The 13,841-nt window shown below is 39.0% G+C and overlaps 2 protein-coding genes across 4 annotated transcripts in view; one reads left to right on the top strand and one right to left on the bottom strand.

The window, feature by feature from the left end:
* Nucleotides 1-13,521, top strand: part of fscn2b (fascin actin-bundling protein 2b, retinal) — a 130,122-nt gene extending 116,601 nt beyond the window's left edge. Inside the window, exons 4-7 of the mRNA XM_057826009.1 lie at nucleotides 8,163-8,319; nucleotides 8,492-8,613; nucleotides 8,681-8,848; nucleotides 12,358-13,521. Coding sequence (XP_057681992.1) covers nucleotides 8,163-8,319; nucleotides 8,492-8,613; nucleotides 8,681-8,848; nucleotides 12,358-12,563 — 653 coding nt within the window. The 3' untranslated portion in view covers nucleotides 12,564-13,521. The remainder of the gene's footprint in view (nucleotides 1-8,162; nucleotides 8,320-8,491; nucleotides 8,614-8,680; nucleotides 8,849-12,357) is intronic.
* faap100 (FA core complex associated protein 100) overlaps nucleotides 1-13,841 on the bottom strand; it is a 25,809-nt gene continuing 11,968 nt past the window's right edge. The window contains exons 7-8 of one of the 3 annotated variants that reach the window (XR_009061757.1): nucleotides 12,328-13,822; nucleotides 1-1,534 (exon numbers count right to left, since the gene is read on the bottom strand). Coding sequence is in view for 1 of the 3 variants with exons in the window: in XM_057826008.1 (XP_057681991.1) it covers nucleotides 13,691-13,822 (132 nt within the window). In the remaining 2 variants the exon portion in view is untranslated. Of the gene's footprint in view, nucleotides 1,535-6,830; nucleotides 13,823-13,841 lie in introns of those variants that run through there. The other 2 variants (XR_009061756.1, XM_057826008.1) reach the window with 2 other exon arrangements.

The following is a 13,841-nucleotide window of genomic DNA, read 5'->3' on the forward strand; positions in this document are numbered from 1 at the left end:
AATGATTATAACAATATATTTGAGAGAAAAAGCATGTTATTTTGCTTCATTCTAATCTTAATATCTGAACATTTAAATATGTAAACTAAAGTGCAATCACATTCGTAAATGAATGGCTTATGGTTTTTGAAATGTAAATAAACCAATCTATTGTGATAAAACAAGAAAATTGCAATAACTGCATTAACCGTCAAAGTGAAGTCTAACTGTAACTGTAGTTTTGAAACAAATCTGACAAAGGACAAACATTGCAATAAAATGATGCAAACTGGTTAAAATTGAGAGTAGCTGAGATCTGTCATGACATCTAGCGTCGTGTATGAGGAGAGTAACTTAATCTGTCATGACAGAACATCGCTTCAATGACATCTGGCGCCATCTAGCGTTGCCCAAGAATGATCAACGAAATGATAAGAACAATCATACAATCTTTTAGGTATATCCTCAGTTTTAAATCACATCCTTAACTTCTTTTCTGCAGCTGGTTTCAATATAAGGCGTATGGCAAGGTAGATCTACTCTAGCACGTTGAGGCTGAATGCTATTCAAAACATTCCGTTTGAAACCATGTATATAGGCGTGTCCAGGAGTTGACGCACAGCACAGAAAGTTTCAGAGTCTCATCTACGTCGTGCTGAATCCATTTTTGAAGATTCCGTGGGTTCCTCTGGTTTGATTTTGCAGTTTTAACTTTGCAATTCATGTTGTTGTTGGGAGCAGAAATTTTCCAAGATGGTGCCGCCCATGTTTCGCTCAGGAAACTTGTTTATTAGTCCAAAACCTTGATTGGGTCTACTCTGTGTGTTTGATAGATGCTGTCAGGAGTTTGCTGTGATGTATCAACCACTGTTACAGACTTCGATTTTGCTTTGGCAAAAGAATATACCATCATTTATGCACTTTTTGATAATTCTGCTCTCCCGTCAACATGTGCACTGGGCTTTTAACTCACCTCTCAAAGTAAAAAAAAAAAAAAAGATTACAGCCCACAGTTTCTACTATGCAAGCACACCCAAATGCACCCATGGGCCTAACACACACACACAAAACAAAGTGAAAAAGAAAGATGCAACATAAAAAGCAGTAGAAAGGGATAACAGATTGGGAGAAAGAAGAAAAAGGAGACGGGGGATAGTGGCATCAGCTTGCCATTAATAATAGATGCCAGAGCCATCCATGGCTGATGGATTAGTTGGGCCTGTTCCACTTTTAGACTGCAGGTAGGACAAGGCCAGAAAGTGGAGCCGGTTCTGGGGTCACATCCAAAACTGAGGCGCGTACAAAGATCCCATCCGAGTGAGAGTGTAAAGAATGAAACAATGCCTACTTACTTGAACCCTGATCACGGCTGTGATGACAAGGCCTTATTCTGTATGCTTGACCAGTTCTTGTGATGGCCATCAGCAGACATATTGATATCTTCAGATTGGCTGCTTAGATTTCAGTGTATCCAATCTCTTTCTCCACTGTTCTCCGTTTCCTTCTCCGTCCGTCTCCCATCTAAGGCATTGCGCCCGAGAGGTCCAGCTGAGCCCTGACGGGAGGATCATTTCTGGGTTGAATTAGTGTGAAATGGACACATGGAATAGGTAGACAAAGCATGACATTGACTGGGGATGGAGGAGACGATAAGAGAGAACCCGCAGGCGCGGCTGCGCTGGAGAGGGGCGGCCATGTTTGCATCAAACGCACTTACGGTAATATCAATGATGAGTCACGGCTACAGGCAGACTCTGCTGATGCTTGATTTATCAACGAGTTAATAAAATGTACATTAACGTGTCCAGCTAGCTTCAACCGTGACATCTTTGTCACGTGTTGTCACGCTCTCACTTTTCTTTTTTTATATGCAATTGAAAGAAGCAAATGGAAAAAAATCAGAAGGCAAATACAATCTGTGATAATAAAAGGTTTTAAAAATGGGAGGTATATTTGGTTTTTCTATATTCACATTTATGGATGACAACAAAAGAGGCAGCACAATGTCCATGGGATTGAAGTAAAAATGTGTCAGATTGTTCAGTTTTTACAAGTGTAAAATTAAATCGGATAATATAGACATCGGTTTTGGGCCAATATGCATGTTGTCTTTAAAGTGAATGTAGAAGGCTTCTGCCGTTGTACAAGACTGGTCACACTTAGTACAGCAGTTATGCTGATTGACCATTAGATGTCTCTAAACTAAGATGCTTGGGATTTGGTATGTGAGCATTATCGTTATTAAAGCATCCAGTGGGGCATCACAATACAATTAGCCATAATATGTTAAGCCCATGACCGCATATATTGGTACTGGTTTGATATCTGTATCAGATTTTTGGAGTTGGGCAATATCAGGATATCGGTTGTTGCTTAAAAAGTCATTATCGGACAACTCTGGTTTTCACATTATATTAAATTTCAGCACAACTGTGTGTTTTTCCAAAGGACGATATTGTAAAGGGATATTTTTCTGATACCAAAATGTTTGATATCTGTTTTGTAGTAATTTTGGGGAGAAACACGATCTCTTCAGGGTTCAACAGGGCAAATTTAAGACTAAGATTTTTAAAACAATATTGATTGAATACTGTTTAGGACCCATTTAACATCGATACTGGCAAAAAAAAATAAAAAATAAAAAAACTTTTAAAAAGACTTGAAGGAAAATGAGCGGGCAGCACAGGTAATTCCGCTATTGAGGTTTTGGCGTCCTAAAAAAGTTTATGCATGTTCTAAATAAACGTCACTCGATTTTTAAGACCTTTCAAAATTGTATCAAACACTTTGTGAGATTTTAGGGGAATTTGAGACATTTTAAGGCTTTCAATTCAAATAATTGGATTTGAGACTTTTTTTTTTCTAAACTTTTTAAGACGCCGCAGATATCCTGGAGAGAATAGAACATATTACTGTAAACCGTACTCACCAAATTCTACAAGGCAACTGTAAAAATCCATATACAAGCCGCACTGGACAATAGACAATAGGGTTAAAAACTGGGGGAAAAGTAGCATCTTATAGTCCGAAAATTGCAGTAACTGCATTTTAATTAGGAAAGAAGCGTTTAAATTCAGTATTCAGTAAATTAAGTATAGTTTAATTAAATGCACTGAAGACACCCCTCTATGCTATATAAATATTACATCCTGTTTCTTTTAAAGGGAACCACAGACAGAAAGACTAGTAGTTCTTAAAAGATAAATGTTAGTATGACCTATAATAATTTTGATATTCAAACCCCTCCTAATGTTTTCGTTTCGATATAATTTGAAAAATTAGTTTAAATAGTAGGTCACTATTGTTGATGATGACACAATGCACTCTGTGTGGTGACGTCACTGGGCAGTGCTGCTGTACTTCCACAGTGTCACTCTTTCGATAGCTACGAAAACATGTCATCGGTTCTGCTCTTCCAATTTAAACCCAAGCGGAAAAGTGATGAGCAGGATAGCACTGTTGATTTTTCACAAAACAAGCAGCAAAAGCAATTAATGAAGGTCTCAAGCAGGATTCGAACCCGCGTTTCCTGTGCGACACACAAGCGTATAGAACACAGGACTATAGACCCTACCCACGTGACGTCACAACTCCTTCCTCCTGACTGGTGCCGCCCAATTGTCCGTCAACACATCATGTTTACCTGTTACGGCTACGTACATTCCTCCTATTTACGACGTGTTTTTCTGCTCGTTAACATTAACAATCAAAATGGTGAAGGCGTGTGTGGCGGTCGGTTGCAATAACAGAGAAGATAGACGGAGAAGACGGAGAGACTTGAAGTTCTACCGGATTCCGAGAGAGGAGAGAGCGAGATGGGCTGCTGCAATTCGACGAGAAAACTGGGCTCCAAACGATTACCACAGATTATGTAGTTGTCATTTTATTTCTGGTAAGATGCATTTAATATATATTTAGAGGGTTTTGGGCTGACAACCACAATTAAGATCATTGCTAGGCTAATCGCCGACAACATACACGTATGTATGTAGTGAGAGTGCTATCGCTAAACCATATAAACATTAAAAGCCCTAACTCCATTGACAAACGACATGAAATACATTAGACTTGACAGTGGATGTTAGCAATAACAAAAGATTTTGAATTGAAAATTTCGTAACTCACCTTTCCAAGCACAAGATAGATTCCTGCCGAATTTTCGTGGACGAGGACCTGTTTTACCCAACCAGCAATGAAGTATTTATAAGCCTCCAAGCTCTTAAAGTTTTTCATACTTTCGTGAGAATAGGCTGATTTTGTGTGGACAAGATAGTTGTACAGTTCAGGGTAGCTAGCAGATGTCAGGCAAATACGGCGGAGACAGCGGGTCGAAAAACATCGATTTAGGCATCAAATATGGATCTGGCGAATGGATAAACTGAAGCTTTTCCACATAACGCCTTTTATGCAACGCATCAAGTGAGTTTACGGCATCCGAAAGCACCGGGTCTTCCATGAAATGCATTATAAATTGCTCGATCAATTGAGACCATTGATAATACAGACACAAAATGACGGACAAGGGGGCGGAACCATACAGCGAGCACGTGATTTTGTGACGTCGGTGGGTAGGGTCTATACTTCCGCATGACATTACTCATGATCTTCTTTATAAAGCAATCGCAACCCAACTGCGTTGTCTGCCTGTGTGGTAAAAACTGAAAGGGAAGTGCAGCTGGCTTGACCACGGAATTAGAAAATGTGTCTCACTTCAGATTGCAAACAGATAACAATAACATAGGGATTGCGTAAAAGGGTTTATTGAACACACAAAAAAAAACGCGATCGAGAAAAGGGAGACACAAAAACAGTCCGTGACAGTAGGTTGAGATCAATTTATAATTTTTTTTTTTTTTTAAACAGAGGGAAAACCGTGGTGAGTGGCAGAAAAAACATTTTTAAACAATTTTTAAAAATGAAATGATGCAAATAAGGCATATACAAACTGTGAATTGGTAGGAAGTCAATATCTTGGCAAGCCGCCTAGGATCGGTTTAAAGACAATACTGATGAGCTAAAATTGGATGCAGGTACAGTACGACGTTGGGAACTCATCCCACAGCTCTGTAACAAAACAATCTGACCAGCAGCAGAAAGTGACAAAATCATGCCAGTCGTCATACTAGCTTCGCTTGCTTGCTTGCGAGCACAGCTATTCTCCTAGTCCAACCCAACCGCGCCATCACCCCCAACGTGCACTGCACTCGTAAAACATGGCGCCCTCCGTAGGTCAAAACCTATTAAATACACTGCTGGCCAAAAGTAGTGCCACCCCTGCAATTCCGTCAGATAATGCTCAATTTCTCCCAGAAAATGATTGCAATAACAAATGCTTTAGTATTAATATTTCATATATTTTGCTTGCAATGAAAAAACACAAAAGAGAATGTAAAAAAAAATTTAAATCATTATCATTTTACACAAAACTCCAAAAATGGGCTGGACAAAAGTATTGGCACCCTTTGGAAAAAATCATGTGTTGGCTCTCTAATTTGTGTAATTAACAGCACCTGTTACTTACCATTGGCACATAACAGGTGGTGGCAACAACTAAATCACACTTGCAGCCAGTTAAAATGGATTAAAGTTGACTCAACCTCTGTCCTGTGTCCTTTTGTGTACCTCATTGAGCATGGAGAAAAGAAAGAAGACCAAAGAACTGTCTGAGGACTAGAGAAGCAAAATTGTGAGGAAGAATGGGCAATCTCAAAGCTACAAGTCCATCTCCAAAGACCTGAATGTTCCTGTGCCTACCGTGCGCAGTGTCATCAATAAGTGTAAAGCCCATGGAACTGTGGCTAACCTCCTAAGATGTGGATGGAAAAGAAAAATTGACGAGATTTCAACGAAAGATTGTGCGGATGGTGGATAAAGAACCTCGACTAACATCCAAACAAGTTCAAGCTGTCCTGCAGTCCGAGGGTACAACAGTGTCAACCCGTACTATTCATCGACATCTGAATGAAAAGGGACTCTATGGTAGGATACCTAGGAACTCCCCACTTTTGACCCAGAGGCATAAAAACGCCACGCTGGAGTTTGTCAAAACTTACCTGAGAAAGCCAAAAACGTTTTGGAAGAAAGTTCTCTGGTCAGATGAGACAAAAGTAGAGCTTTTTAGGAAAAGGCATCAACATAGTTTACAGGAGAAAAAAACGAGGCCTTCAAAGAAAAGATCACGGTTCCAACAGTCAAACATGGCGGAGGTTCCCTGATGTTTTGAGGTTTCTTTGCTGCCTCTGGCACTTGACTGCTTGACTGTGTGCCTGGAATTATGAAGTCTGAAGACTACCAACAAATTTTGCAGCATAATGTAGGGCCCAGTGTGAGAAAGCTGGGTGTCCCTCAGAGGTCATGTGTCTTCCAGCAGGACAATGATCCAAAATACACTTCAAAAAGGTACCACAAAATAGTTTGAGAAAAAGCGCTGGAGACTTCTGAAGTGGCCAGTAATGAGTCCAGACCTGAATCCCATGGAGCAGCTGTGGAGAGATCTGAAAATGGCAGTTTGGAGAAGGCATCCTTCAATACTGAGACCTGGAGAACTTGGCTAAAGAAGAAATGTCTAAAATTCCAGCAGAGCATTGTGAGAAACTCATTGATGGATACCGGAAGCGGTTGTTCGCAGCTATTTTGTTTAAAGGTTGTGCTACCAAGTATTAGGCTGAGGGTGCCGATCCTTTTGTCCGGCCAATTTGTTTAGTTTTGTGTAAAATAATAATGATTTAATTTTTTTTTCATTCTTTTTTGTGTTTTTTCAAAGCGAGCAAAATAAATAGAGCTATTACTCCCAAAGTTTTGTAATTGCAATTTTCTGGGAGATATTGACCATTGTCTAACAGAATTGCAGGGGTGCCAGTACTTTTGGCCAGTAGTGTATAATAGATTTTTAAATTCATGGCAATAACATATGTGTTCCTAATTACATTATTTTAGTAAAATGGAAAAATTGTGGCTTACTAGAGCCTACAAGTCTTTAAGTCCGATGTTCCTTTAAAAAAAAAAAAAAAAAAAAATCCTTTAAAAAAAATATACAGTTTTACGCTAACCTACCAAACAGCACCAATCTGTGGACAATTGCTTGTCAAATAGCAGCAAATCTATTCTGAATACATTTATACCTAATATAGCATTTTAAGCAGCAGAAAAGCCCTCTTCCCTTCGGAGATATTTTATTATTGTAAATGCGCATTCGTCGCCTACATTTGATCATTGGCTTCCTAAGACTTGAGTGGCGTTGCCAATTATCTGCACATCCTGCTAAGTGTAGACCTATAAATCCTCCACTCTTCCTGTTTTTTTTTTTGCTTTTTTTTTTATTGAGGGGATTGAGGGGCTGGACGGGCATGCAGCACTCAAAAGCTGATTATATCCGAACCCAGCTGTGAAAGAGGGCAGATAGGCAGGCCCCAAAGGTGGGGTTACGGGGTCCAAGGTGGGGGTTTGGGGGGGGTCAGGGGTGAGGAGGAGGAGAAGGCGGAGGAGGAAAAGAAGATTATTAGAGAAGGATGACCAGAAAGAAGGGAGAGATAAGCGGACTGTTGTTAAAGGATTAAGAATATTCATTGGGGATATTGTGTTATGCATCTAATTAAGGGTTTAGGCCTACGCAATGTCTGTGTCTACTTGTCATGTGACAAATAACCTTTTTTTTTCTTCTCCATTCTACAATGACGACATTACCAGCAACTGCACATTGAAATATGAAACACCTGTGCAGAATATATTAGTGGAAAATAAATTGTGTAATGATACATTACGATGATGTTATCAAACATTTTCATTTAAATGCCTGAAACGGTTCAGCAACAACATTGTCAAAATGATATAACTAATAAACTAACTAATGAATGGAGAGCATTTATATAGCGCATTTATCTACAGTACATAATGGAACTGAATGTGTACATAATATTATATTAAATCGATTGAAGGCTCTTGAATCAAATCTAATCGTGACAGATTTTGTAATATCAGCAGATGTTGTATCCCTGTCAAAAAAAAATAGATATCGTTTCGTACCCTCCTTAAATTTGTGATCCAAACCTTTTGCCTACTGTACTGTACAGTAACTAAGTAGTACACTTTACTTCCCACCACTAAGTAAATCTAAGACCATCAAAACGGGCTAGGTTTCTGTGATCTGAAGCCTAAATAGTACAGTATCCATCTTCCTGTCCCAGGAGTAAGCCTCGCCGCCAACCAGGAAGATGAGACGGATTTGGAGACGTTTCAGATGGAGATGGACAAGGAGAACATGAAGTGTACTTTTCGCACCAGCCAAGGGAACTACTGGACCCTGGTTGCCCACGGAGGCATCCAGAGTACAGCCTCAGAAGTGTGAGTGATGCTCTTATTCCAACAGAGATAGCCTAAATGTCAAGGATAAATATCTTGGTTAAGTAATTGGCTAAAAGCAGTGGACACTTTCAGCTCATTATTCTGTTGGTCTTAAGATATGAGTGTAATTAAACTTTCAGTCAATATAAAAGACTTTGATTTTGCAATTTAGGTCAGCAAACAGCATGTTTGCAATGGAGTGGCTCGGTCACAAGATGGCGTTAAAAGCAAACAATGGAAAATACATCTGCACTAAGAAGAATGGTCAATTACTAGCTGTCAGTGATTCTATAGGTGAGCGATTCCTTCGCAAATCCTACTTCGAATTTCTTTTTGTAAAGTCGTTGTTTTGTTTTGTCAGGGGAGGACGAACAGCTGAGTCTGAAACTGATCAATCGGCCAATGTTGATCCTCCGAGGGGAGAATGGTTTCATCTGCCATCATAAGAACTCCAACACTCTAGATGCCAGCAGATCTATTTATGACACTTTCAGCCTGCAATTTAGCAATGGCTTCTATCACATTAAAGGTCAGCATGCAAGGCGCCTTCTCAAACAAAACTGATTCTGTATAATATTATGTAAGTTAATAATAACGGTAGCGGAGGGCGTGCATTCGGTTCTGTACATTTGTCTGTCGGTATTCAAGATAACTCAAGAAATTCTTTAAGGGATTATTATCAATCAGTGGAGGTGATTACATTTTTGGAGTAAAAATGTCACACAGGTCAGAAAAGGAATTTTTTAATAACTTGTTTCCAGAGGTGAGTAGAGTAGCCAAAATTATACTCAAGTTAGAGTAGGGTTACTTCAAAATAATATTACTCAAGTAAAAGTAGTCATCCAAAAAAAGTACTCAAATACAAGTAAAAAAAAAAAAAAAAAAAGTTTTGGGTGAAAACAATACTCAAGTAATGAGTAACACTGTTAGTAACTGCTTACAATGTTTGTTTTTTTTTAACAATATTTTTTTCTCATCAAAGCTATCAATATGAACTGTTATTATTATTCTGTACTATAAACCATTACGTAACCACGTTAAGCAAAAGGAATGCAGAAAACAAATTGAATTCCAGCAAGAGAAAAAATGTCTTTTTCTGAAATGAAGCATCGTTTGTCCAAAGAGCATGAGTGCCCTCTAGTGGAGAAAATAGTTCCTAATTTGAATAGTTATGAAATTAAAAGGGTAATATCATGGTTTCCATGGTCAATCGGTGCCAAATAACCCTGGGAGTAGGCATGTGCCGGTATGATATTTTGACGGTACGATAACCGTGAGCAAAAATACTGTGGTTTCACGGTGTTGTAATTATAGCTCCAAAAAATTTTGAGATGTATGGGTTAAAAAAAAAAAACTTTTTTCCATTGAACAGGAGGTTTTTTTTTCAGACCATAGTTGCAAATTGGAACATGAATATATTGTTAAAATAAATAATCAAAAAAAAAAATATTTTAAATAAAATTAAACTAAATATAACTTATAGACTATACTCACAGCCACAGCTCAAGTTGCTCAAGATTAGATCAAGAACAAAATAATTTCTATAAAAAAGTAAAAACACTTCTGAATAAATTTTTTTAGAAATTTATACTGCATGACTTTTTTTTTGAGGGTGGAAAAGCTTAAGTTTCGCCATTTTCAGCGACTGTGTCAACTCTAGTCTACATGATGTCATGCCTTTGTGTTAAAAAGAACATAAAGAATTCATAAGTTACTTAAAAATGTATAAGTTAGTTAAAATGTCAATAGACCCTACCCACTGACGTCACAAAATCACGTGCTCGCTGTATGGTTCCGCCCACTTGTCCGTCATTTTGTGTCTGTATTATCAATGGTCTCAATTGATCGAGCAATTTATAATGCATTTCATGGAAGACCCGGTGCTTTCGGATGCCGTAAACTCACTTGATGCGTTGCATAAAAGGCGTTATGTGGAAAAGCTTCAGTTTATCCATTCGCCAGATCCATATTTGATGCCTAAATCGATGTTTTTCGACCCGCTGTCTCCGCCGTATTTGCCTGACATCTGCTAGCTACCCTGAACTGTACAACTATCTTGTCCACACAAAATCAGCCTATTCACACGAAAGTATGAAAAACTTTAAGAGCTTGGAGGCTTATAAATACTTCGTTGCTGGTTGGGTGAAACAGGTCCTCGTCCACGAAAATTCGGCAGGAATCTATCTTGTGCTTGGAAAGGTGAGTTACGAAATTTTCAATTCAAAATCTTTTGTTATTGCTAACATCCACTGTCAAGTCTAATGTATTTCATGTCGTTTGTCAATGGAGTTAGGGCTTTTAATGTTTATATGGTTTAGCGATAGCACTCTCAACGCATCCATACGTGTATGTTGTCGGCGATTAGCCTAGCAATGATCTTAATTGTGGTTGTCAGCCCAAAACCCTCTAAATATATATTAAATGCATCTTACCAGATATAAAATGACTACTACGTAATCTGTGGTAATCGTTTGGAGCCCAGTTTTCTCGTCGAATTGCAGCAGCCCATCTCGCTCTCTTCTCTCCGGGTCTCTCGGAATCCGGTAGAACTTCAAGTCTCTCCGTCTTCTCCGTCTATCTTCTCTGTTATTGCAACCGACCGCCACACACGCCTTCACCATTTTGATTATTAATGTTAACGAGCAGAAAAACACGTCGTAAATAGGAGGAATGTACGTAGCCGTAACAGGGAAACATGATGTGTTGACGGACAATTGGGCGGCACCAGTCAGGAGGAAGGAGTTGTGACGTCACGTGGGTAGGGTCTATATTGTTGTGGAAAGGTTTCATCTAAAAAATAAAATTAAAAAAACATTGGGAGTGAGACCTCTCCTTGATCCAGCGAACGTGGATTTGTGCTTAGGGCAAGATCATCTTTCGCAATTAGCGATCTTTGACGCTATCACTTTTTCCCCTTCATTCAAGCGACTCAAGCTTGTTTTCTCACTCTGCGGCTGTCACACTCAACGAAGTTGCTCTCCCAGGTAAGCCTAGGCTAACAATCGTCTTTGTAAGCTTTTAGTTAGTTTTTATATTGAATTTGAAAGGAAAATGTGTGTTTTGTTTTTGGCGAACTTTTTCCATGGTGCTAATCTGTTGAAGCTACTCACATGGAAAAATCTAATTGTACCACATTTTAAATGTATTCATTTTGTATATTAGACTTACCACGATTTGAGAGCTCAATAAATTAAAGAACAGTACGCCTTATGTTTGGAGTATCTGTTTTTGGGTTAGCTGGCTGGCTAGCCGACAGCGTCACTTTCACACACAGCAACAAACGGGAGGGGGTGAGCGCTGCTGCGCCAAGCCGCTTCTGGCTGCATTTTTGACACAAGAAAAATAGCGAATACCGTACTACGGTCTGACGGGAAATTTTAGTGGTTTTGAAACCGCGACGTTTTCACACCACGGTAAACCGTGAAACCGGTAACCGGCACATGCCTACCTGGGAGAAAGATTAAAATCCGCGATTTCGAGTCATATTGAGGGCAGTGCTCTGTCAAATACTTTTTTTTTCATGGTGCTTTAAAGACGCCACGTGATTGAACAGGCTGGCGTGATCATAGAACGGCAAGCTTGAGTCTGATTTGTGTAATGGAGGCATGTGATTATTGTTGCAGTATCTAATTGGTGAAATTGGTAGAGCTACTGTTGGCATCGCTGGCAAAAAAATAAAAGTAAAATCTAATAAGGAGAATAAAGAAGAAAAATGTAGTGACAAGTGTATCCCAAAGTAGTGTAGTAAGAGTAATGTTTCTACTTCACAAATCTACTCAAGAAAAAAGTATTGCTTAGTAAAACTACTTAGAAGTACATTTTTCTCAAAAAGTTACTCAAGTAAATGTAACGGAGTAAATCTAACACGTGACTACCCATCTCTGCTTTTTTAATACTTAAAGGGAGTGCCAACTCTACAAAATATTGTGATGTTTTAAAGTTGGCTGCTTAAGCGGACGCCTGTGTCTCTGAGTGCTCGTCTTATTTTCGTTAAAACCTTGTTTTTACCATCAGTGATGTCATCCATTTACCGCGCAGGTGTGAATGGCCGCTTCTGGTACGTCAACAGCACCGGGTTGGTATGCTCGGATGGTGAAGTCCCAGAAGATTTCAGCGTGGAGCTCATGGAGCGCGGCCGCCTCGCCATCCGAAGCAAGAATGGACGGTATCTGCGGGGAGACCAAGGAGGAACACTTAAAGCAGATGGACTCAGCCTGAGCAGCTCAGCTTTGTGGGAGTATTAATAACTAGGGAAAAAACATACCTGTGACCTTGCTTTTGGTTCCGTCGTCATGGAGACTTAAGTGTCTAGAAATTGGAACTTGGATGGACGAGATAGATGGATTTTCCAAAGATGTCTAATGCTTTTATTCTATTTAACATTTGTTGAATAGTTTTTCACATTATTAACCCCTCGATAGAGTCACGAACTCCACACTACTCAATTTCTCCCCATCCTTTCTTCCTCCAAGGAAACTAAATGCTGCTTTCGATGTGTAATGACACTTGCCACTCATGGGGGTCATTTGAGAAAGACACAGGCACTGTTAAGGGAAAATGGAGGGTCACCTTTTAGAAAGAGTCCCTTATTAGTGTGGTACATCTGTCCCAGGGAGTTTATTAGCAGATGAGATCAGGTTTCAAGAAACTGTAGAAGATGGTACTGTTTTGTACTGTAAGTAACACTCATGTCCACTAAATGTAGTTTGCTTACGCTAGTTTTTTGGTCACATTTTATTAGATATTTGCGGTGAAACTCAAACCAGTGTTAATATTACCAATGTCAAAGTGTTAGCCTGTGTATTTTAAAATGACCATTTTCTATGGAAATTGTTATATTTTGCTATAATGATTGATTTTCCCCTATCCATCTATGAAATAAGGTTAAATATAATCCTGCTTGGTATGAAACGACTACCGTGCAGTATGCAAATGAGGCAAAATAAGCAGCACAAAATGGTCCAAATTTAGTTATGTCAGTTTTGTGTATATTTTGTCTGTTTTTAGGGAAATCAAATACAGAAACTGTCAAGTGAAAATGGTGTGTGCCTTGAACTAAACAAAGTCCACAATGAGCCATCGTAATGTTTTTGCTAATTGTATAAGCGCTTAGCTACATAAAAACAGCAATGAAACCTGTTTTCCCATGTGATTTTTACAATTTTTTTTTATACAAAGTGAGGTACTTTCTCAAAAAATAAGAATTTACATTCTTGTGAAGGAGTTACACACGTCCTATTTTTGCTGACTCGTATGACTAAATAGTTTACAGTAATATGCTGCCCCCTATTGGAATACTAAATGGTTGGTTTCTAGGTTTATATGAGTGAGCTACATTTATTCTACACTTTTGTGAATGCACACACAGATGTTAAATAATAAGCAAAGAATTTTCTCGAAGTTCTTCATACACACTGAGAAGACATGATGTCATTTTGCCTGTGGACGTGCCCTCACCAAAGCTGCAGGAGACTCTACTTTGCTGGAGCTTTTGCAACATTTTCTGACAACGAAAACGGAAA

This window comes from Corythoichthys intestinalis, chromosome 21 (genome assembly GCF_030265065.1).
Source record: "Corythoichthys intestinalis isolate RoL2023-P3 chromosome 21, ASM3026506v1, whole genome shotgun sequence".
Lineage (NCBI taxonomy): Eukaryota > Metazoa > Chordata > Actinopteri > Syngnathiformes > Syngnathidae > Corythoichthys > Corythoichthys intestinalis.